The 26744-nt window shown below is 33.6% G+C and overlaps 1 protein-coding gene across 1 annotated transcript; it reads right to left on the reverse strand.

Annotated features, from left to right (window-relative positions):
- Positions 1 to 256: 256 nt before the first annotated feature.
- Positions 257 to 2626, reverse strand: LOC149191366 (putative UDP-N-acetylglucosamine--peptide N-acetylglucosaminyltransferase SPINDLY). Its single transcript, XM_089406631.1, has 4 exons — positions 2393 to 2626; positions 609 to 2239; positions 437 to 507; positions 257 to 336 (listed from the first exon to the last, which is right to left on the reverse strand). The coding sequence occupies exons 1-4, from the start codon at positions 2624 to 2626 to the stop codon at positions 257 to 259; spliced, it is 2016 nt and encodes a 671-aa protein (XP_089262757.1).
- Between the last annotated feature and the right edge of the window lie 24118 nt (positions 2627 to 26744).

Consider the following 26744-nt stretch of genomic DNA (forward strand, 5'->3'; position numbering starts at 1 on the left):
ATGCAGCTACAGCAGTTTCGTAGCGCGCTACGAAACTGCTGTGTAATTTCATCATACACAGTCTCATCACTTCTCTGCATTCTTGCTATCTTCTCCCCATAGCAGCTGCTTCTAACAACATTGAAGCCACTACTGTATAGCTAATGCAATGACCAAGATACCAATAATGTACTCTAAAGCATATTAAGAAAACTCTGTATATCTCAGTCACAAACAAGACAGCAAATCGACTTTTGAGAAGCTCAAAGCCATATAATCATGCTTCAATACCCACTTCAATACCATCCACATAAACAAACTTATAAGACCTCCGGACATACTCATCTACCTCTAGGCCTGCTCCATGAAAAAAAACAATCCATAACATGTGTGTCTCTGTCCATTTTCAAGAGTCCTTCATCAAAAGTCTTTAGATGTTTGATCTGTACATTTGTACCATCTTTGCTATAAACTTCAGGAAAGGACATGTCGAAGCATGTTATAGACAAGGCAGTAGAAGCTGTGAAGCTGGATTTAGTTGCATAAAATGATGCCACAGATAAAAGGTCTTTGATTACCAACATGGCATCCTTCAACTCACTGATATTATATTTATCTGCAGAGCCAACCTGTGTGCAATATAAAGCTTATCATCTTCGCCCTCATAGATGTAGTTCATGGCTAGCAAGCGATTTTGACCAGCATTCCGAGAGTCTGGATCAATTTGCAAACACCGTTTATATGCCTCTATCGCAAGCATGATATTACCTGCATCCCTGTGCAAAATCCCTAGATTATTATAAGCTTCTGTATATGCAGGATTTACCATTATAGCCTTTTCAATCATGCTTGCAGCAGCATCCATTTTACCCTGGACAGTGTAGACCACACCAAGATTATTAAGAGACTGTGAAAAACTAGGTTTGATCAACAAAGCCATCTGGTAGCACTGCACAGCTTTGTCAAGATTATCCCTGTCTTTATAAATGACTCCTAAATTATTGCATGCTTCCGCACAATGTGGATTGAAGTGCAGGGCAAGCTCATACATCGCAATTGCCATGTCAAATTTTAGTAGTTCACCATATGCGACACCAAGATTATACATAGCATCTGTATAGTGCCAATTATAAAGCAATTCCTTCTTGTAATGAGCTATACCCTGATGTATATCTCCTTCAAGCTTCACCTTTGTACCAAGGTCTGTAAGGGCTATAGCCATGTTATTCTTAGCAATTTCAAAATTTGGAGATACAGCCAAACACCTCTCATAACACGCAATGGCTGCATCCAAATCTCCACGGTTCTTATATATCACACCCATGTTGCAATATGCTTCAGCATACATAGGCCTTTGCAATGCAGCTTTTTCATAGCAATTAAGTGCCATATCATATTGCATCATTTCCGAATAAACCACCCCCAAATTATAATAAGCAAGAGCATAGCGGCTATCTGCTTTTAGAGCTTCATAGTACTTCTGAATTCCTTCATGGACATTTCCTGCAAGTTTCAAACTGGTCCCAAGATCTGTCAAGACAATTGCCAAGTACTCCGCAGCAAGCTTGTATGTAGGATCCACTACAAGAGCCTTCTGATATGCCTCTGCTGCTTCTAGCAAGTGCCCTTCATCCTTGTACAAAACTCCACAGCGCGTGAGAGCACAAGCATTCTGAGGATCAAGCGCAATAGCTTCTGCAAAGCATTCAAATGCCTTCGGAATAACACTTTGCACTTGGAGACAAATTCCTTTTCCAATGTGAGCCTCGACATTGGTAGGCTTCGTTGTAAGATTTCCTTCAAAAGTTTTATGGATTGTGATACGATACACATTTATATCATCCACAAACCATATAATTTGGTTGCTGAAAATCTCTCCATAGTTTTGAGATGACAAATACGGTTCTGTTGGCTCTGAAGAATAAGGTTGCAGGCCCTTTCTTATGCAATCCCTTAACACATACAAGGCAGGATTTGACTTCATTATTTTATTCATAGCTTGGGCCAAAAGAGGCTTTGAACCAAGAAACCAATTACCAAATGCAGAATGTAAATTGTAAGCAAGATCGATTGCAATCATAACACCAGTGGGTGATGTATAAATTGACATATTATCTGTTGTATAGTCTAAGAATTTGGCTCTCGTATACTGTTCATGGTCATGAGAATCATAGTCTTCCCACCGAAGTTGCACATCAATCCAATATTTATTACTTGCCTTCTGATCAAAAACATCCTTAGACTCTGCCACAAGGCTGGGCTTGCATTCTCCAGAAGACCGAAGGAATTGTCAATCAAAACATGCCACTACGCTCCCTGCCAATCATTCTGCGCACTGAAATTAGCACCATTTCCATTTCCTTGAGGATCCAATCCATCAAGATACCGACTATGTGGATGCATATAGATCAACCAAATGGGCAACCCTATCTCCTCCAGCGCCATTTGTATTATCACTTATGTTGGTGCCATACAAACGACCTGGAATTGCGGTTCCTATTAAAAAGTGCATTATGTCCACTTCATGACCACCGCAACTTTTGCTTGTACAACTATCAACCGTCTCTTTGCAAGCACCCATATTATGACATGTTGCATTACCGCCAGCTTGGTACATGAGTGATACAGAAGGGCAGCTCATTTCCATTCCTTACACATAACGATATTCCCCCGGTACTTTTAGCAGAAAATGTTGGCCGAATGCTCTTCCTTTCCTGGAATATCTTGCTAAAAATCTTGATCTTGGAAGTACTTTCTCGAACTGCATATTCTCCATCTGAGGCCCAAACAAATTCGAGTGCAGATCCAAAGGATCTATTCCTCCATGCCAGTGCCGTATAAATTATGTATTCACCATCACCACATACAACAACAAATCTTCCATTTGGATTAATGTTACAAAAAGGGTCTAAATTTTCCCATCAGAGATTGGAGTAAGGCGAAATATATCATTAAGGACACTAGACCTGTTCTTCCAGCAATTCCAAACTGCTCACATGCATTTATAGTAAATGACACTGCTCGCAAGGCTGGTGGCAAAAATGGCATATATCTCAACATAACTTGGTTGAACTCAATGAGTCTTTCCATTGGCCAGTTTGGATCAACACAGGAATGCCCCTCCAGTTTTTTCGGAAAAATATCCATGTACTGTTGTACTCTCTCAACTAAAATCATTTCCTTCTTTACCTTCAGATATTTCAGTTGCACATTGAACTAACAGCTGTTTGGAAGAGCTCCCTGTATGAACATTATCTTGCCGGTGACCAGTTGATGCGTATGCTTCTTGTGAGATTCTCACTAGATGTTGATTTCTTGAGGGTAACAGAACTCTGTTCAATAGGCATGCTAGGATTTTGACCTCTACTGAAAACTCGAACAAATCCCCAGTTTCGTAGCACGCTACGAAACCACCTAAACATGTAGCGCTGCGAAACTGCTAAAAGGGTTCATGTGCTTATTTGCAGACATTGAGCATTGAAATTTTGTCTGTGATAACAGATTGAAATATTATTTTCCTCATCTCTTCAGATGTTTTCTTGCCAAAGTCAATCAAAATTCAATTAAAATACAAATTAAAATAAAAATACGAAATCTAGAAAATAAAACATATTCAATTAAAACCTAATTAAATAAATAAATAAAATAAAATATGAGTTTTACATTGATCCCTATAAAGATATAATTGGTCAAGGAGATGATAGTTGAATGGATTTGCATTCAATAGAGGTTATGAGGAAATGAAAATGCAGAAAATTAAGCTCAGAAAAATAATTTTGTTTGAAAATTTGGAACTTGATCTTATGTTAAATTTTAGACTCATTAAATAATTAAATATGATTATGCAACTATTTCATAAATATTCTTCATGATTTTATCTATCCAATGAGCCATCTTGAGCCTCATTTGGCCAAGTAAAACTCAACTTATGAGCTTCCAAAGTTGAAGAATCAAAACTACCAGAATTCTGGAAAATTTGTTGTCTCGGCCAAAAATAAGAATTTATAATTTAAAAATATAATCCTACATTATATTAACAGTTATTACTTAATTAATATTAATTTAATTGCAATTACAAAATTAAACTAAATTAATTACAAACTAATTAAAAACAGAATTTAATTGATTAAAATTTAAATTATATTATATTAAAATTTAAATATAAATTATAATAAACAAATCACAATTTACAAACCCTAAGTGGCTTTTGCATTCATAAGTGAATCAAAAGATAAATGGAGGAGGAGTGTGTTAATAAGGAGGTGGGAGATATTGGAGGCTAGAGGGATAAGGGATATCGGATGTCTTAAAAAAAAGTTTTGATATGTCAAAATGTGTCAGGGTTCTGATATGAGGTGGGGAGTGACGTATGGTGAGGGAGGTGAGGCCCATGTGGAGGTGGGTCTCTCTCTATATATAAACTACAACCACTTGGTTTATATTTCAAATTTCTTGATCTCATGGGCTGTTAAATTAATGAGGATGAGAAACCTTTGGTAAAAACTACTAACCCAACGTATAAATAAAATATTAGAACATTTTGAAATATCATAGATACTTTATTTCAGGTCTTCTTGTGAATGAAGGGATGAGGTAAGGTGATGTGGAGCCCACTTTAGTAATTAAAAATCCTACAAAATGAACTACAACCACTTTGCAATTTTGATATTTTGTGTCTCGTAATTTCTTTTAAAATTAGGAATTAGAATAAATTACCGAGATCCCGAAAGCACATTATTTAATTGTTCTACAATTTGGCTGAGCGATTTTGCAGGATCGTTAGTAAAAAATAAGAAATTTGTGAAAATTGAATAGGAATTATTATTACAATCAATTACTAATTTAATTACAAAAATTAAAATATTATACATTTTGTACATTTTTTAACCCAGGCAGTAAAAATTATCAAATTTCGGACAAGCATTGTTTATAAATTGTGTAACCAAATGAGATTAAATGAGTACCGATGGAAAGCTAGCAAAAAGTCGAACTCAATGAAGCAATCAATATAGAAATCCGACGAAAATGAAAAAATAGTAAAATTGTAGGACACTTAACCAAAAGAGAATATTAAAAGGTGATTTAGCCAAAAATTTATGGAAAGGGTCCTCATTATTTGAAATAAATAAGTCAAAAATGGGGGGTGTTGGTTATGTTCAAGGGAGTATGGATATTGTAGAAGTAATAATTTATGACATGGATCTTCTATATGATATTTGATAAAACAATTAATAGTGCACATTTAGTTGTGTAATCTATGGTATTGATGTATTGTTTTGAACTCTTGATGAAGCTATGACTTCATCAATTTTCATTTAAGGTTTTTTGGAGCAAGTCACATGGGACCATATTAGAGAATATTGTGTATATTATCCTTCCAATACATATATGTTGTATTTGATGTAGTTTCTATTCATCAATCTCTAGGACCATTTCTAGTACCTCTTTCTAGCTATTCTTCTATGTATTGTTCTCACCTTGTTATATTGGATCTTTCTCTATTATAGTGTGACATACTTCTTGTTATTGGCATACATTCCATAAGAAAGTATTCGAAATTGTTATTGGACTCGATTTATTCTCCTTATAATGTGCATACATGTTGGGTATGTGTTATTTTCTTTGCACAACTTATATGTACAACAACAAAAAAGTTTGGTCGGTTTTTTGCATTCATTATTGGCAGTTTTTTGCCCACGATTTTGCTAAAAGTGATTTTGTGGTGCATGGTGGTTTTACCTATGCCTTTTTAGTTTCATTTATCGAACTACGATTGGCTTGGCGGTTCATGTACACTGCAATATATGGTATTGTATTGTATTATTAAATATATAATTTAATGAAAAAAAATTGCCAATTTTGGGTTTCTAGGATAAAATCTCTATGTAAATTTGTGTGTTTTCCATTGTATCTTTTCTGATTTTATTAAGAATATGTTTGTGATAATTAATTGCATAGGGTTACAACATACAATATGGTGGTGTATTTCTGGGCCTTGATTTAAAATGTGATGATCTTATTATTGAATCTACCAGAGATAGAGACCTTGTTTATGTTCTAGTAATTTAGGTAATTTTTCTATTCGATTAGGGTAATTTTGATGTGTGAATTTTTTCCAAATAGCTATTATTAGTCATTTTCTTAAAAAAAATATTCAATAATTAATCATTTTCGTTCTAATTTTTTTTTAATTTTTTACATATAATTAAATCAATAATATTCGCTAAAATTTACAAGTTTTATTAGTAAATGATATGTTATTTTTATTGAATATTTTCCCACATATCCCTATGTATGATTTTTCAAACCAAAATAACTACCTAGAATACTATACCTAGGTATACTATTTGAATCCCTAAAAAAATACCCTATAGTGGATGATTGATTTTATTGTGATGTGATGAATGCCTCTTGGTTATTGGAGTTGGTTCATAGTGACATTTTATGGCTTATGACCATTGATTCTCATGGGGAAACTAAGTTCTTCCTCATCTTCTTAGATGTCATCTATATCCATACGTTCATAGGATCTATTCCACTGTTTTTACAAATGTTTCTTGGCAAATTTCAATTAACATCTTCTTTCCACACTATGATGTTGATCCTTTATGATGCACTAAACAATAAAATTGTGATTAGATACAACTTATGATACCCTTTGTGACTTTAGTTTATTAACATTATATAATGGATGCTTCTTCTATACTGATACCAAAGGTCACATTCATTAGGTAGTCGATTTGTATTGGCGTTAGAGATATCCCAATCACGAGAGTTAATATCCCACTATATACCTTGTACTTAATATTAATGGGGGATTACGATGTACATTAAACCTTCTCCTTGTTCACATCTTATCACATTCATTCATAAAGTGGATTTTTAAGTTATGAAAAATAAAGTCGATATAATGTAGGTATTGGTGTGGGATTGGGGACAGGGGTAGTTAAGAGGTCTTGGGGGTTATAAAAAATAGGTGTATAGTAAAAATAAAGGGATTTTTTTATTGGAAATATGTATTGTGACGGGTGGAGTGGGGTGAGGGTCATTTAGTGAAGACCCCATGGTCATGTAAAGCCTTTTATTCAAGTTGAGGGGTGGTGTTGTGAATATGGTCAACTCTAATTTGAGTTATGTATTCAAAAAATCCACTAACATCGTTTCTTGGCGACAATAACCTATTTTTGTTGGGTATCCATAAACCCATTGTTGGGTAATTTAATCGTACTTTAAATTACTTTACATTACATGTCAATCCAGGATCGTAAACTTGTGAAATATATGGCACAATATATATTAGGAGTTTAGTTTTCAATTCTAAAAAAAATTGCAATGAAAGATATTTCTACTCTATAAAAACAAATTAAATGACATAAAATGAAATATTAATCTAGACAAGAATTGAAGAATTAATCTAGGAAAGAATTGAAAATTTATTCTACGAAAGCATGTAAACTTAATATATGAAATCATGGAAATCTCTAATCTATAAAAGTGAGTAAATTTTATCTATGAAATCTTGTAAATTTAATCTAGAAAATATTTGAAATTTATTTCTATGAAAGAAAGCACTCTAATAAAAAATGAGAATGTTTTAGATTTTTATATATATATATATATATATATATATATATATATATATATATATATATATATATATATATATATATATATATATATATATATATATATATATATATCAAACACTTGATTTCAATATGGAAAAGAATGAAGTGACAATTAGAAACTTGAAAATAAAGCATCTAAAACAAATAAATAAATCAAATCCTAAGTGATCATTGAAATGTAAATTATTTCTTAATTAAAAGGATTAAAGAATTTTTTTTCTGTATTCAAGCTTCTACCGAAAGACTTTGCTTAATTAGATTAAAGAATTGTTAGAGAATTGTGATGACTTAAAAAACTAGATTGATTTGGGTTCAAAATGAGTGATCTCTTTCTTAAGTTGATGGACAACTTAAATTATTTTTTCTATTGATATATTCGCTGGTTGCAACACAAAATCTAAAAAAAAATACATTTTAAAGATCTTTGAATATCTCCAAAATTGTTCACTTTTTTGAAGAAAATTCTTCACTACAACTATTGGCTCACTCTACACAATACCCATGTTTTATTTTTTCAAGGTCTATCTTAGTTTGGCCAGAAAATGCGTTGGAAGTTGCCTGCTCGAAAATTGTTGTTAATCTAAATCACCATCTTTGATCAAGTGTTGAAAGCTCACAATTGCAACATTAAACAAAGTGCTATTGTTGATCTGCAAAAGAAACTAAATTAAAACATAATAAAACTAATATAAAAAACATATATTATGAAACTGCATGAATTATAAAACTATATATTACAACAAAATAAGAATATAAAACTCTAAAATAAATAACACAAGAACTTATCAAATGTATTTTCTCCATCATAGTTTGGTATCATGCTCCAAGAGTTCCTCCCTTTTGAATGGAGAAGACACTCCTATTTATACAAAAACTAAAATAACTAATTAATAAATGTATATCCACAAATATCTCATGTCATTACAACCATGTGCTAACATCTGGCAAGTAACACAAATCTCTAAAATATTTGATAAGAAATCTTATAAAAAATTATGATTTTTCTCCCTCAAATGTGCTTGAATGATTATCTCAAATATTCTTCAAACATTCAAGAGTTTGAAGAGGAAATTCGAATTTGAGACTTATAGTCCAAATATGACATTGTTGGAATCTTCAAATATGCCTACACACATCAAAAGACTCATCCAACTTTTATATATAAGTGAATACATGTCATTTTTCTAATATTTAACCATAAATTCACTCAAAATACTAAAATAATGGTTTGGAAAAATAATAATGATAAACTCATATATGATCATGAAAATGGTCTTAGTGTAAGGTTATAATATAGGGGAATATGGTTAAAAGTGAATGAAAAATATGACATTTTGGAGACCCAACATCCCCCTCCCCCCCAACAACTAAAGATGTTGCATGTCCTCATGCAACCTTGCATTGATTCTCATGAACTAAATTCATCTCATTTTATGTAGCCTTTTGGAGTGAAAGATTATGTTTTATCAACAAGTCGTTTTGTGACTTGAGATACTTTTACAAAATTTGCATCTTTTACAAGTCTTCTTCAATTCTTTATTTTTCTCTAGAACTTGCTATTAGGGAGCCTTATTGAAAGATATCTAAGTTGCATCTCTTGTGGTTGGTTCTTGTGTGGAAACCACAAGTATTGTGAGTGTTGGTTCTTGTGTAGCAAGACTTTTGCTTTACTTTTATTCTTGTTGCAACAAATAATACTTGAAAATACATTCACAATGAAGACCCATTTATATACATATCAATTGATCTTTGCTATAATCTAAATCATTCCAAAACATATTCATCTTTGAATTGAAGAACAACAACATTCAATTGGGTGAAACATGTTGGTCAAAAATATATGAGGTTATGTAATATGGAATTGAAAAATGGTAATGAATAATCGCCCCCTACCCAACTAAATGTGTTTTCTCTGTTTGAAAAATGGGGAAAGAAATTTCATATGGGAATTTTTCCAAATAAATGTCTTTTAGCATTCAAGGAATTATTGATTAAATATTAGAAAACAACATACCTTCACCTACTTGAAAAGTTCATAGGCTATGCATCTAGGAGATCTTGGTTGCTACTGATGATCATGGAATGTGAAGTGAAAGAATTTGATATGCTTCTTTTCTCTTGGTTGTATGAAAAAGGATGAAATATGAAATTGGAGCCTTCATGCCTTCTTATTACTGGAACTAGAAATTGAACCTTGATTTATTGGAACACTACTATAAGTTATTGTTGATATCATAAACCATATAACCTTCACATATAAACCCAAATATTACAATTCAATTTATGTGAATGGATTTAGTTGAAGTTGAACATAGAAATAATTCATTGGATTACCAACCATTAATGTCAATTGTTAACCAATGCAAGACAACTCACCAATAATGTAAATGAGTGTCAAGGTACAAGAGTGAATCTTGACATGTATGAATAAATGTGTTGAAGTCGAGTCACCAAAAAGATATAGCAATCAAGAGACATCGTTGTATTCTCATTGCTCTCAACGAAGAGGCTTGACATTGATGTATGCAAGCTCCAAGACACATAAAATAATCTCTGATCTTGGTCCCAGATAAAGTGTTAAAGTCGTTGGGACAAGATCCATTCATAGGTGGGCCTTAAGGAATCCCACATCATCCAACTCAAGCATAGAACCAAAAATAATTTGAAGAACCATAATGAAATATTGAAACCAACATGAAATGGCATAACTTATTGTGAACTTTGCTCATCAATTGTCTAGTTTTCAGCAAAGCTTGTGTCCAATTGTACTAGTGAACTAGTTTTCACAACAAGACTTTTCTTTTCTTTTATTTTCTTTTATTTTCTTTTCTTCTCTTTATTTTTTTTTATATTTTTTTTTCCTTTTTTTTATTCTATCCTACTCTAACTTTAAAAAGAAAATATCTTTCAAGTATAGGAATACTTCTAATGGAACCATGTGTGTAATGTGATGACAAATAAACTCATATGTAGGTTTTAAAGATACATTTTGATATATACCAATATATGAGAGACCAACTGCCTTGATTGGGATGATGTCAGAAAATATTGAAGAATTGAGAACTGGGATCCGATGACTGTCTTGAACTAAAATTCAATGTAGTATTTTCTTCTTTGGCTTCTTTCTATCATTCCATCCAAGTCTTCAGAGATGTGATTCTCGTTCATATAATATGGTTACATGCATGCAAGAAACTCTTCAATCTTAGGTTCCAACAACTTCTCTTCATCAACAGGCATCCATGATTCTTGGACATCATCTGAATCTTCTTCTTCTGGATGTTGTTCTTCAATGACATCTGGAGAATCCTTTTTTTGTAATACTCTTCCTGATCTGAGATGAATATCATTTAGATCAAGAGGAGTTGTTTGAATGTTTTGTGCATCATAATTGTAAGTGGACTAAGTTATTTTATTGTTGTGGATCAGAAATGGTTGGGTAGGTAGTTGAGTGGGAATGGATCTTTGGGGTGCTTGCATAGGTGGTAATGAGAAAGTTTGAATTAAGGTCAACTGAGGTTGAAAATGATTTTGTGGTGGAGGTGAATGGTATGGATAGCATTCAGATTGGTATTGAGGATAGTGAGGAAAAGATTGAGGATATGGTGGATTCCTTCCATAAGGCTCTTGCCAACCTTGCTGCCAATATTGATTTTGAGGTTGGGATTGAAATGGCCAAGGTTTCCAAGGAAAGGACGTGCTCCAATTACATCAACATTGTTGTGCATAAACTTGAAATTTTGAATTGATAAGGTTGCCTTGAGGTCTTCTTGAAGCTACATAAGAGAGCTTCTCTAGTGCTTGATTTGCTCCATTATCATTTTGGTAAACTACCTTCAACCGTGGTAATGATGGAAATTCCTTAGTACATGCGATTATGTACATATGACACAAATTTCAATCTTATCAATTGGGCATTCAAGAAAAGCATGTTTCTTTCTACATTTAGGGAAAATTATAGACAAAGATACATTCTCAGTTTTTTTCTTATTTTTCACTCTTAGCATATCAATATGTTCACTTAAATTACCAAGAATATCTATTTTAAATTATCAAGAAAAATTCCAAGTTCAACTCGACTTACCGACTCTGATGCTAACATACTTATTGAATCTTGAGGGGATCTACCATACTCTGTTTTTCCTTTTGATATGTGATTACGTAGTGCACAAATCTCTTGAAACTATAATAGAGAAACATCCCCTTTGCCAATGATATTAAGAATATCAACCATTCATCTCTAATTTCTTTAAGTAAGAAGGTTTTTAATGTATCAAATCCTAACTTGTATAATTTTTCCCTCTTAAAATTATACATAAATCTCTCTACCAAATCCTCAAGGCTCTCATGTTCTTTTTGATTCATTTTAAAGATTTCCTCTTTAAGATCATGATGTATACAATAGTCTTTATATTTTTCTAGAAATGTAATTTTCATATCATTCCATGATCTTATTGAATTAGTCCCTAAACATATGAACCATTTAAGAGCTCTATCATTCAATGTAGCTGAAAATAATTTCAATTTTTTAGCATCTAATAAGTAATTATAAGATCCACAAATTATTTCAAATTCAAAAAGAAATATTTTTGAGTCTTCTGATCTCATACCGTGGAAGTTGGAAAGTATATATGGAGAGATGTTTTTCATTTTAACATTTATATCAGTATCCTGAATGGGAAATCCAAAAGGATCTCCTTCATTGTTATCATTTCCATCCATTTTTTCTACCTCCTCTACCACGTTTTCCACCTCCAGGAGGCAGTCTTCTTCCACCTACAAAAGTAGGAACTTATGATGTGGATGGCGATGTGGTTCTTACTGCACCACATGATCTAGTGGGGATGGTAGGTGATTGTGGAATTATTATTTTTTTGAAGTTTTTTTCTGCAATGAATTTACTTCTAGAATGCACTCTAAAATGAATGAAATTAAACTTATGCAACCAAAAATGAATGAAACTAAGAATGAGATGCAATTCATCAACTAAGGTTAAGAGATACCTTACAATGGTGATGTGCAAGTTCTTACCTCTCGTCTTACCATCTCTCTTTTCCAAAGTTGCATAAATTAAAAAACAATCTAAATTGAAAGCTAAATCCTATGTATACTTCCCCGACAACGACGCCAAAATGTTAGGTAATTTAATTGTGCTTTAAATTACTTTACATTACATTATCAATCTAGGATCGTAAATTTGTGAATTATATGGCACAGTATATGCTAGGAGTTTAGTTTTCAATTCTAAAAAAAAAAATGCAATGAAAAAAAATTATACTCTATAAAAACAAATTAAATGACATGAAATGAAATATTAATCTAGAAAAGAATTGAAGGATTAATATAGGAAAGCATTGAAAAATCAATCTAGGAAAGCATATAAACTTAATCTATGAAAGCATGGAAATCTCTAATCTATAAAAGTGAGTAAATTTAATTTATGAAAGTTTGTAAATTTAATCTAGAAAACATTTGAAATCTATTTCTATTAAAGAAAGCATCTCTAATTACAAATGAGAATGTTTTAGAAAAAAAAAAAATTGTATTTTTATATTTCGCAAGCACTTGATTGCAATATGGAAAAGACTAAAGTGACAATTAGAAACTTGAAAATAAGTATATAAATCAAATAAATAAATCAAATCCTAAGTGATCATTGAAATGTAAATTATTTATTAATTAAAAAGATTAAAGAATTCTTAGAGAATTGTGATGACTTAAAAAACTAAATTGATTTAGGTTCAAAATGAGTGATCTCTTTCTTAATTTGATGGACAATCCAAATTCTTTCTTCTATTGATATATTCACTTGCCACAACACGAAATCTGAAAAATTACATTTTAAAGATCCTCGAATATCTCCAAAACCATGCACTATTTTGAAGAAATTTCCTTTTGCTAACTAAATTGGAAAATTTTGCATAAAACCCATGTTTTAGTATTTTAAGTTATGGCTTATTTTGGCCAAAACCAGCGTCAGAAGTTGGCTACTCAAAAAATTTTGTTAATCTAAATCATCATCTTTGATCAAGTCTTGAAAGCTCACAATTGCAACATTAAACAAAGTGCTATTGTTGATTTGCAAAAGAAACTAAATTAAAACATAAAGAAATTAATATAAAAAACATATATTATGAAACTACGTGAATTATAAAACTATATATTACAACAAAATAAGAATATAAAACTCTAAAATAAATAACACAGGAACTTATCAAATGTATTTTACTCCATCATAGTTTGGAATTATGCTCCAAGAGTTCTTCCCTTTTGAATGGAGAAAACACTCTTATTTATACAAAAACTAAGATAACTAATTAATAAATGTAAATCCACAAATCTCTCTTAGAACCATAAATATCCCATGTGGTTACAACCATGTGCTAACATCTAGAAAGTAACACAAATATCTAAAATATTTGATAAGAAATCTTATCAAAACTTTCATGATTTTTCTCCTTCAAATGTGTTTGAATAATTATCTCAAATTTTCTTCAAATCTTCAAGAGTTTGAAGAAGAAATTTGAATTCAGACTTAGAGTCCAAATATGATTTTGTTGGGATCTTCAAATATGCCTACACACATCGCAAAACTCGTCCAACTTTTATATATAAGTGAATACATGTTATTTTTATAATATTTAACCATAAATTCACTCAAAATACTAAAATAATACTTTGGAAAATAATAAAGATAAACCCATATATGATCGTGAAAATGGTTTTAGTGTAAGGTTATAATATAGTGGAGTATGGTTAAAATTGAATGAAAAATGATGAAAAAGATGACATTTTGGAGACCCAACACCCACTTTCCTTCCTATTTAAACATTAGTTGTTGCTTATTGAGTTGGTATCTATAAATATATTAACAAATATATTAACCATTTCTCTTTGTGATTGCTTGTTTAATTTAAAGGGTTGTATTGAGAATGGTGTAATCTTCACATATGGTCCTAAATATCATTTTGTGTCATTAATGCATTTTGTTAGGCATTAATTATATATAATATCATCATTAGTGTAATTTTATGTTATATTTAAGTTAAACATCATCAACATTGATATGCATGCCAAATAATACTCTTGGGGAGTACTTGGGCCTATAAATCATCTTAATAAGACACATTACTTTATTTGTATATTATCTCAAAACTCAAAATTTATTTGTAAAATCATATTGTGTGAATATGATATTGTGATCAATGGCATCATTATTTTATACAAGTGATTATTCTTATCATTACTATATTATTTGTGTTCCACTCTTCTATGGTTTTGTTTCTCTCTCCCTAAAACATCTTAGACAATTCTAGTGGACCTTTTTTCCAAAGAAGGAAAAAATCATATATTTTATATTTCAAACGTCAAATAAAAATATACATATGGGATTCTGGAATCTCATTTTCAAGATCAAAACTAATTTGGAAATTGAAACTTGAACTTGGAAATAAAATTTTCCATACAAAAACTATTATAGTCTTCCTTTAGACATTATTACCCATGCAACATATATAAAAGGCTAACTACAACATATACTCCCAAATCCTTCCATAGAATGATACCAATGTCCATAGGAATCAAAATAGAGGTTGTGATAATTTGGGGAGCCTAGCACCTTCCCTCAATTCTTGAATAAACAACAAGGCTTCCTAGAGCGATAGCGCCTTCTTTGAAAGAGAATGCACTTGTTTATTGAACTTTATAAATGTATGGTTAGTAGAAAAAGACATGAACTCATTCCAAACTTCTCAAATTCACTAGAGAAAAGTATTTAATACCAAGTTACAGACCTGGAATTTCCTATTTAACCAACCAACAACAATCTTCAAGTCACCCAACACTTGGGGTGATCTTATACCTTTGTCGAGTGAAAAAATGTATGATATTCGTAAAGCAAATAGTTCAACTCTATAGTTTTTTTCCTTGCCCACCACTTTAGTGTATAGTAATATGATGGAGAAAGGAAAAAAATAGCTCCATCCCTACATAAGCCCAAGGAACCTTAGCTTGAAGCATCAAAAAAACCCCATGGCTCATGTATGTTAATTGAATGTTCTTTTAAGAAGAAAGTAGGCCTTTGAATATTCATTTAAGATCATTCTTCGAAATATTTTTTATTTTAAGCATCACAATTGAGGAACCTCATCCTACTCCTTTGAAAATAACCATGTTCCTAACTAGTCAAATAATCCACATCACATAATGGGTAAATTATCTATATAGTTTTGTCAAAGGGTCTTATATGTAGGATTTAAAGCATTAGAGTAGAGTTTCATGTATCCACTAGCCTATATAATATAATGATCCTAGAAAATCCCTCCAAACCTAAGCAACAAAATAGCACAAGATAAATAGATGATTCATTGATTCCTCTTGAGAATGTGAAATGTGCTTCAACTCTTATGTGAGTTTATAATTCCTTGTAGTGTTGACCCAAGGATATTCTCCTCGTTTCAAAATTCCCCCCCTTTCCTATTTTCTAGGACATTCATCTATCTAATAAGGGAAAGCATGGACTAGTCCCTTCCAAACATTAGAGGCTCCCTTCATAGATTTATTATTAGTTCTAGGCTAGGTTTTTGTCAAACTGCCATTGAAATATTTACTCCTCATTATTTTCTCCAAAGACCTTCATTCAAGAGTAGCCTCCATAAGGATTTTTCAACCAAATCCTAACCAAAAAGATAGATGTTTTTGATATCCCAACTACCAAAGGCCTTTGGTTTTTCTATAGTAAACCTCTTAACCAAAGGGATTCCCTTTTTCAGTTTCTTTTATAGTCCAAAGAAAGATAAATAAATTGTCCTTATCCTATCCAAGATAATTTGTGGAGCATGTGATAATGGTAACCAATATATAGGAATACTTTGTAAGACTAATTTCACAAGAAGTAAATTGCCTCTATAAAAAAATCAAGTAAAACAGCAATAGGAAACCCAACATTTTATCTTCTTATATAACCACTCACAATAAACAAATTTGTAATCATTCAATTTGATGAATTATCCTAAATATTTTAATCATTTGTCCAAGTGATTTGAAGAATAAGGAAAGAGAAAACTCAAGTGTGTTTCTAGTTTAGGGGCCAATTCAAAAAAACATATTTAATTTGCATTGATTTTATCTTTATTCATGTTTTAGCTAAACATAATATACCCAAAATCCCTTTAATGTCCCCCCTTCTCTAGCTAAGCTTTCATTGCATTAAGATACATTCATAGAATAGGAGATAGGTTGGGGAGATTCCATTGGGAACTTTTATGCCTTTTATTACATTATATATCTTGGTTGTTGACATCATATTTCTTAGTCCTTCAACTATCAGAAGAAAAATAAAAGGAGGCAATATGAAGCCTTTTACTAAACCTTTGGAGGCCTTGAAATATTCTAAATGGCATCCATTAATGGGCACTACATAATTTTCAAAAGACACATAGATCCAAATATCTAGTCAATAGTAGTAATCATCATCCCCATTTGAAGCAAGATCAATCATAGATAAATCCGATGCACCTTCTCATAGGTGTTTGGAGGTTTATCTTCAAGACTACTCTTGGAATCTTATTTAATTTTAATGAATGAATATCTTCATTAGATAAGACAACTACATCTAGAATCTATTGATTAAATAAATACATAAAAACTACTCTTTTGACATTACCTTAGACAAGCACACTATTAACCTATTTGTGATGATTTTTTGAATGAGCTTATAAATAAGATTGCATAGAGAAATGGATATAAATTATTTCAAGGAGATGGGATAATTCCTTTTTAGGATAAATTCAATAGAAGTTGAGTTAATCCCCCCCAACATTTTTCTAGAAACATGGAATTCCTCTACTAACCCCACAAGATCATATACCAAAAGGTGGAACTCTATAGTCCAACCATCAGGACCCAAGATCTTAGGATTTTTGAAATACAAGATCACGCATTTTATTTCTTCTTTCAATGCAACTTCTTCCATATTACCAGTCATTTAATGATCAAAATAACTATGGAACATCTTTTGTTAGGTCCATATAATACTAGTGTAGCCCCTTATTGTTATTGTTAGTGTAGGCCCCATATTGTAATTTTTGTGCCCCATAGAAGCCCATTATTGGTATTGTTGTGCCCTTACATTATTATTGTTATGTAGGCTTTGATTACATTGTGACCCCTTATACTCCTATATATACAAATGACTACTTTTCATTTGTATCATCCAAGAATTGTTCATTTATGTGATGTAAAGTAGGTTTCCCCCTATAAGAATCTATTTCTCAAGTTGTTGATCTATCTTTTTCTTCTGTTTTTTGAGATGGTTGCATAAAATTTGGTATCAAAGCTTTGGATTCTAGGGTTTCATTGCTCCAAATAGGTCATCTTGGTATTGTTTCTATAAATTATTTTATACATTGCTTCAGAAGCTGAAATTTTGACCCCGTACAAAATATTGGTTAACTTCATGTAAACATTTCAGATCTTGTTTCTCTATATTTTATAAGATATGGTCATAATACGTTAGGGTTTTTGCAGGGTCCAAAATTCAATCTCAAACTGGTGACCTAGGGAAAATCGTCATAACTTTTGCTCTCAGCATCGGATTTGAATTTCGTAAAAAATGACAGAAATCACACAGACTATAGTTTTTTGTGTGTCATTTTCATGGCTGAAGGAAGAAATTGTGATACATGGAACTCCGTAAATATTCGCTCTATTAGATCAGGTCATTGTGGGATATTGGGCATAACGTTTTCTTGAAGAATCCAATATTGGTCAAACTTGTGATGTTAGAAAGAAGACTCGGTGGGCTACCACAAAATTTAATTTCAAACCTTAGAGATCCAAAGTTAAAGAGATATAATAATTTCAATATCGAGCTCCTAAAAATAAAGAACAATATGTATATTTTTTAAAAATTTGCATAAATTTTGTTTGAAAAACAATGTGAAGTGATTCAAAGGGCATAGTGAAGCATAGATATCATTGTTCTATTCTAAAATTCCTTGGAACAAAAAAATGGACACACCTAGTAAGAAACCAGAAAGCTCTACTATGACGTGTGAAGAAGAGGAAGAAATGCAACGTGATATATCAAAATTACAAGACCAAGTGCAACAAAATTTTCTCTCTCAAAGAGTAACAAAAAATGAATTGGAAGCTAAGATGGATGGTATAGAATAAAATATGAATTGAAACATGGAATATTTTAAGAATGGTTTAAAATTAGACATGGAAAGTTTGAAGGAAGGTTTGACAAAGTTGTTACAATAAATGCTTCCTAGTGGTGACAAGGTACTCCATGAAAATCAGGGTGAGGATAAAAGGAATGTGAAATACAATTTTAGAGACTCCAACATTGGATTTAAGACCGACCACATTCCAAACATAGATAATAGGAAGTTTGATGGCAAAGATCTGGTAACATGGCTACTACAAATGGAGAGATTATTTGATCTACATGATGTACCACACACACAAAAGGTACGCATTACATCCTTATATTTTAAAACAAAATCAATTTATGTGGTACATATGGCTTTGTTCTCGTAAATTGATTGTTACATGGAAAAGTTTTGCAAAAGAATTGGTATCACATTATGAGGATACAAAGAGCAATACATTATTTATCCAATTGATAAATCTAAAAAAGGGGGTTCAATGGTGAAGCACATTTTTGAAAATGGCAACAAGAAAAATCCTGATTTGATTTTCCCTTGAATTAAATTTGGAAAAAATTGTAATTCCACATCAAAAGATAACTTATATGAGTTAACTAAGTTAATTTGACTTAGTTGGATCTGTTAATTCGAGTTGAGGGTCTAACTTGGGTCATGTAGAGTGTCTCCTACTTTATAGGATCCTTGGTTGAGTTTATTTTGAGTTGTAATTAATTCATTCAATTAACTGAGTTAAAGTCAGTTAAACTAGTTCCAACTGATGGAGGAACTAGTATGAGGTCAAATAGTGGGGTGTTGCTTCATGTGTTCAACCATTTAACTGATGATTCACTCATAAATAACTCATGCACGTCAGATATGAGAGTTACCTAGTTGAGATTGGAGTTCAATGGAAGTGTACTATCAATTGTGTAATCATCCAAATTGTACAAGTGGTGCATGTAGTCAGAGGAAGGCCTATAAGGATTGCGCAATACAAATTGATGAATTTCCCTAATTAAGAGGGGCTAATTACCAAGAAAAAATCACAAGGAAATAGGGACTTGGCGTAGGCTTTTCTAGGAAGGAGTGAGACAGATTTAGATAGTGTAGAGGTTGCTCAGGCTTGAACAAAGCATTATAATCTTCTAATATTTTCTTACGAATGCAATATAAAGATAGTAGGGGCTTTTAGTTGTGTATTTCCCCAAGAAATAATTGTGTAATGTGTTGATTGAATTCTTTCTCTTGTATGCTTCATGATTTCTCGATCGATTAATTGTTTCTGCTGATGAGTAGATTAGATTCAAGTCTTTTATTTTAGAAAATCACGTAAGTAATTTGAATCTACAAGGAATTTCTACATGGTATCAGAGAAAAAATCACTCTAGAAGAGAAAAATATGAGTTAGTCTTTGTAGGTGAAATCAAATTTGCAAGATCATTCTTCATATCCAGCAGGATGTTTTTCTAAGAATTGAGAATTGAATATGCCCTTGAGGGTAGTTCAAATTATATTTCTTGGAAGGACATGATGGAGGTAGTGTTGGAAGACAATTGGCTGAAGGAATTCATAGACAACGATATTCCTAATATTTCAACAACAGATGCTCAAGATATGGCAGAGTGGAAGAAATGTGTTGCAAAGGAAAGAAGGATCATACTAGAAGGAATTCGGGATCATATTGTCTCGAACCTCCATGGGAAGGATACACCATATGTAATGTGGCAAGCCTTGATTAACTTGTTTCAAAATAGCATTGACCACAGGAAGTTGGCACTAAAGGAAAAGCCTTGGAAGATCAAGATGGAGAAGGGTGACACAATACCACAATACTTGAGAAGGTTCACCCAATGTCAGGAGGAGCTTGGGAGAATTGGTATTATAGTTTATAAAGATGATCTAGTCATCCTAGCACTTCTAGGCCTTCCCAAGAGTTGGCACAACTACTAGGATTCATTAAATGGGAGGGAGCATCTACCAAAGTGGGAGTGTTTGTGGTCTGACTTGGTGTAAGAAGAGATAAGGCAAAGCACCAGAGATGGAACCTCTTCCAAGAATCATAATGAGGATAAATGTGAATTAGTTGGAAACGTGAAGAAAGGGAAATGAAAGAAATTCCAATCCAAAGGAGCTTCCATTCAAAGAGGTAAGATGAAGGACTTGTCTAAGATTAAAAGTTTTCACTGTCATGAGCTAGGACACTATTCCATGAATTTTCCACACAAGAAGGCCAACAAGAAGCCCTAAGGAGGAGGGGAAGGTGAAGCTCTTGCTTCACAATTTGAGTTGGATTTCACCCTCATTGCATGCATGGTGACATCGGTGATGGGTAGTGTGTGGTATCTAGATAGTGGAACCTCATTCCATATGATGGGAAACAAAGAATTTTTCAGTGACTTGGAGGAGACGGACCTCGAGATGCTTATCGAGATGGGAGATGATGGAAGGTATAGTGCAACCGACATCAGTACTATGAATTTTCAGAGGGATCCTGGTTCTCCTCTCACATTGAAATATGTCATGTATGTTTCGAGTCTGAAGAAGAATTTAGTTTCAGTTACTATGTTGGAAGACCATGGCTACGATGTGATATTTAGAAAAGGAAAGGATTTCATTCATCATAACCACTGGAAAAGTGAATAGGATCGGGGTTCGGGTGAAGAACCTCTAAAAACTAGATGTAGAAGATTGTGCAACATTGAGCACAAAAGTAGATAAGGTCCAGAGCCGATATATCGGTGAATTATGGCATAGAAGATTGAGCCATTTGCACCATGGATCTTTGAAGAACATGCAACAGATTTCTATAGGACTTCCCAAGGGTGCACTAGAGCAGAGAAATACATGCAAAGTGTGTCCACTCGAGAAGTACACCAAATCCACCTTTCATGATAAGGATAGTTGAGCGCAAGTGATCCTTGAAAGAGTTCACTCAGTAGGAAAAATTTTATGGAAATTTCTCTAAAAGTTTAGAAGCATTGGCGAATCTTACTTGTCCCTAATATGCAAATTGAAAAATGTTTGGGGATAGTTTTTGTAAAAATATTTAGATCTATAATAATTTTATAATATTCTATATACAATTTTGAAAAAAAAATAGGTAAAATAATTCTATACTATAAAATTTGGGCGTATATCTTTTATAAAAAATGGAAATTGGTGAATCTTGTTTTTGGAAAAAGCATGGATAATTAGTCTACCTGTGAATATTAGCCCCTAAAATTGTCCCTATCACTCAGATGTGTGTGGACCATTCTTGACAGCCTCCACGTCCAAGCACATGTATTATGTAATATTTGTAGATGATTTCTCACATAAGTGTTGGATTTTCTTCATGCAGAAGAAAGATCATACATTCTCTAAATTTTGTGAATTTAAAACACTTATTGAGAAAGACACTAGTAGGAAAGTGAAGGCTCTCAGGAGTAATAATGGTGGAGAATATGTGTCAAATGAATTCAAGAAATTATGTGCATCGTAAGGCATTTGACGGGAGTTAATAGTACCCCATAACCCACATCAAAATGGGATGGCTAAAAGGAAAAACATAAGTATTATGGAAGTTGCATGGGTGATGTTACATGATCAAGACCTATCATTTCCCTTGTGGGCTGAAGCATGCAACACAGTTGTATATGTGTAGAACATGAGTCCTCATTAGATTCTCGAGATGTGTACACCAGAAGAATATTTTGCAGGTAAGAAACTAGATGTGTCACGCTTTAGGATCTTTGGTTCATCAGTTTATTGTCATGTTACCAAGGATACAAGGAAAAAGCTAGAACTGACAACTGAGTTGGCCATATTTGTGGCATACATTGATACACCTCACAACTATCGTGTGTACCTGCCATCTCACAGGATGATAGTTGTTCATATAGATGTGAAGTTTGATGAAGTAAAGGCCATGATATGTTCCCTTGAGAGAGAGCTCTAGTTACATGCAGATGAGGAGCTTTTAGCTCCAAAGGAAGAACCTCGAGATGCTTTGGAGTAGCCACAGCATAGGAGCGGAGCATGGAAGCACCCACTAATGTAGAGACATCTAGAGATGGAAGGAAGCACACCAGAGAAGATGACAAATTGATTCTTGATGCTAGAGAGAATGTGGGAGAACCCACATCACAGCGCAAGTAGAGGAGGTCACTGGATTGGTACACTGGCTACATGGCTTTGAAGAACGAGATTGTAGAGACTAAGCCATCCTCATTCGACAATGTAGTGCAACAGCCAGTGTGGGTTGATGCCATGATAGAGGAGTATGACTCCATTATCGGGAACAATGCTTGGTAAGTTGTCCCAAGACTAGAGAACAAGTCAGTGGTAGGTTCTACGTGGATCTACAAGGTCAAGCAAGTAGCAAATGGGAGTTTTGAGAAACACAAAGCCAAATTTGTGGCCAAGGGGTTCTCTCAAGTGGGGGGAATTGATTATGAGGAGACCTTTACTCCAATAGCAAGGTACTCTTCAATCAGATATATTCTATCACTTTCAACACAAATGGGAAGGAAGATACATCAAATGGACGTAAAGACAACCTTACTCAACAAATTGATTGAGGAAGAGGTATACATATAACAACCGAAAGGATTTGGGACCTTCAATAGAGAGTCACATGTGTGCATACTCAAGCGAGTTAAATGGATTGAAATAATCACCTCGTGCTTGGTATACCATGATCGACAACTATTTCACCAAGTTGGGCTTCACCAAAAGTGAAGCAAATGAAAACCTTTACCATATTGTGGTTGAAGGTAAATTATTGATTGTGGTATTATATGTCGATGATTTAATTCTAACAGGTGATGAGAAGCTAATAAAATCTTGAAAAGAGGATCTTGCAAGAGAATCGAGATGAAGTACTTGAGCCTCATGCATTATTCCCTTGGTATGGAACTATGGCAAGGAGATGGCGAATTTTTTGTCTCTTAGGGAAAGTATGCCAATGCAATACTGAAGAATTTCCACATGCAGAGCATAAAATCCATGGAGACTCCTCTAGTAGGGAATTGGAGGAAGGAAGATTCTACTTCAAGTGAAGTAGTGGAGGCTACTATTTATAGGAAGCTTGTGAGTTCACTTATGTACTTGGTGAACACGCTATTGAACATGTATTTTGAAGTTAACCAGCTTAGTCAAGCAATGGTTAAGCTAACCAAACTCTATTGAAAGGAAACTAAACATTTGTTGAGATACGTCATAGGCACCACTCAATTTGGTCTTTGGTACATACGAACAGAGGGAGTGAAGATTTAAGGCTTCATAGATGCAGATTGGGCAGCAAGTCCATTAGATAGGAAGATCACATCAAGGAGAATCTTTAGTATTGGGTCAACAATATTTTCTTGGTACAGCAGGAAGTAAAGATAAGTTGCACTCAGTTTAGCAAAAGCAGAGTACATGGTTGCTAGTCAAGGAGCTTGTTAGTGTCGGTCTTGAGCCCTCCATCAGTGATCAATAGCTCTTTGCATATGCATAGGTAGGAGTCTCATTAGTGTCAGTTTTGCATCCCACTAGGCATGCCATAAAACTGAATGGAGGGCTGGTCTTTGTTCCCTTCTTGGCTTTGCTGGATCAGGTCATACCACAATGAAATTGAGTCATGTTTGTTTTTATTTTTGTCTTGAGGTCCCAAGTCTTAGGTCTAGGGTTTTGAGTCAAAATCACTGCAAGGTCATGAGTTCAAGTTTAGTGAGTGCCCAGCAAGCCAGAAGGAGGTATGTACATATGTTTCATTGTTATTTTCATCAGCTACAGGTCATTTAATGCCTTGGATTTAAAAACCCTGTTTTTAAGTTCAAGGTCATGAGAAATTTGTAAAAATAAAGAAATTTTCAAAAGTTTTCAAAAGTGCCGGCAACAACCCTGGTTCATTCGCCACAGTCCATCAGATGGTCAACCTGCAAAAAGAACGGAGTCAAACGCCTCAAAAAGCTAATTTCAGGACAAAATCAACTCAAAAACAGTGTTAAAAAGAATGCAAAAGTGAAAACATTATAAAGTGGGTTTTTCAAGTTAATTTTTTCAAATGTGAGCATATAAAGGCCAATTCCCTCTCAAAAGAGACTCATTGTGCATTTGAAGGCAAGAAAACACAAGGAGAGAGGCAAGAGGGCGAATTTGGTAAGTTTTAGCAGTTTTCAGGCTTTTTGAGGGTGCGTGACCACTCCACCAGGGTGCGCGACCACCTGGGAGGTGCGCGACCACTCCAGCAACATTTCCCTGTGTTAATTTGGTCGGGCGCGACCACTCGAGGGGGGCGCGACCACTCGAGACTGGTGCGCGACCACTCGGCCAGCTTGCTCTAGAACGCATCAAAACTTCAAAAAAATTTGTGATTGCTCGTGAATTCTCTGAGGTAGGCCTCCCTTGCATTGTTAATGATTGTGCCATGGATTCAATGGATGATTATGGTCATTTTTATCATGAGAAATTAATGAAAAGATAGGTTAAGTGATTGTTTGTTTTGCAAGCATTATGCTAGGGTTATTGTTTGTTCTTCAAGGTTTTTTATTCTTTCATTTCCCTCCATGGTTTCCCATCATTATGCATAAATGTCAGAGTGTTAATTTATTCAATCTCATTTGCAAGTAATGCTAAACCCCAGTTCACTTTCCTAAAAAAACCCAATCCCTCCCTAAAACCCTATTCAAATCCTAATTTCTCCCATACAAACTTACCCAAACCCTAGTACTATGTCATACAGCAAATATATATGTAAAAAACACAGCAAAAAATGAAAAGAAACATTTTGAAAAGAAAAAATATGATGGCAAGAGGCATGCACATGAATATCATAAAAAAACAGAGTAATGTAATTATGCATAGCCTAGTAAAAGACATGAGCAAAAAAGGATATGTTGCTGTATAAATATCAGAGGTTAGATAGCTGTGGGAGTGTCCATGACAAAGTTTATCAATGTACTAGTGGTCAAAATGAACAGTTTGCTGTGCTAGGGTTTGCACAAGGGCATGATACATCTCCCTAATCCCAAAACTCTGTTTTTCTACCCTTCCCTTCACCAAAACCCTAATTCAATTGCTCTATCTCTTCCTAAAAGTTCCTATGCAATTGAATCCCTTTCCCTTTGTCAAAGCATGTAAATGAAACCTTATTTCACCTATGACAAAAAGCATTCATGAAGCTGCCAGCATTGTTAAAGGAACTGCTGTTATAAAGTATAGTTGGCAGAGATTGTTAATGTGTTCCCCAGTCCCAAAATCCTAATTTCCTTTCTCCCTCCATCTCCCTAATACCCTTGATACAAAATATCCCTTTTCCCTTTCAAACTGTCATAAAAACCCTTCCCCTCCCCTATGATCAAATAAGTAAAGATCCCTGTTTCCCAGTAAGCATCAATGGCCATTTTAAATGTTGAAAAAACAAAGTATGCTCATGAAAGGCATTCAAAGACAAAATAAAAACGGAGCAGCCTGTTAATTGCTTGTGGTTGATGCTACCTCATACCCTGATGATCATACCCTCATTCCTTCCATGATGAAAATTTATATTGTCCTTTCCCTTGGTGATCATAACACCTATTTTCCCTAATAAAGTATTTATTTGCAAATGATGAGAGATAGAATGACATATTTGACATTATGTGATTATTTCCTTCAAAGTTCCCTATTGTTTATATATATTTTCCCTTTCCTTATGTAAATTCCCTCCCCTAACATTTCCCTCATGATTTTTCCCCTTGAAAACAGCATACTTCTCAGCATTTTTGCAGGCAGGGCAGCAGTCATCTTGGCTTATTTGTTCCACCTTGCTCAATAACATCATGTCAACCACTGAAACTAATGAGCAAGGTGATGACCGATCTTCATCCACGGAGGTTGAGACACAGCAGAGGCCTCGTAAGGGTGGCAAGGGTGGTCACCACAAGAGAGAAGAGCCCACATCCTTGGCAGAGTTGCAGGCTTGCCCATTGGCAGTGACTGGCTTTCAGTACATGTCATGCTATCAGTTTTGCGAGAGACT

Source organism: Pinus tabuliformis, chromosome 2_2, assembly GCF_031772625.1.
Source record: "Pinus tabuliformis cultivar Carrire ecotype Pingquan chromosome 2_2, CPIR1, whole genome shotgun sequence".
NCBI classification, from domain to species: Eukaryota; Viridiplantae; Streptophyta; class Pinopsida; order Pinales; family Pinaceae; genus Pinus; species Pinus tabuliformis.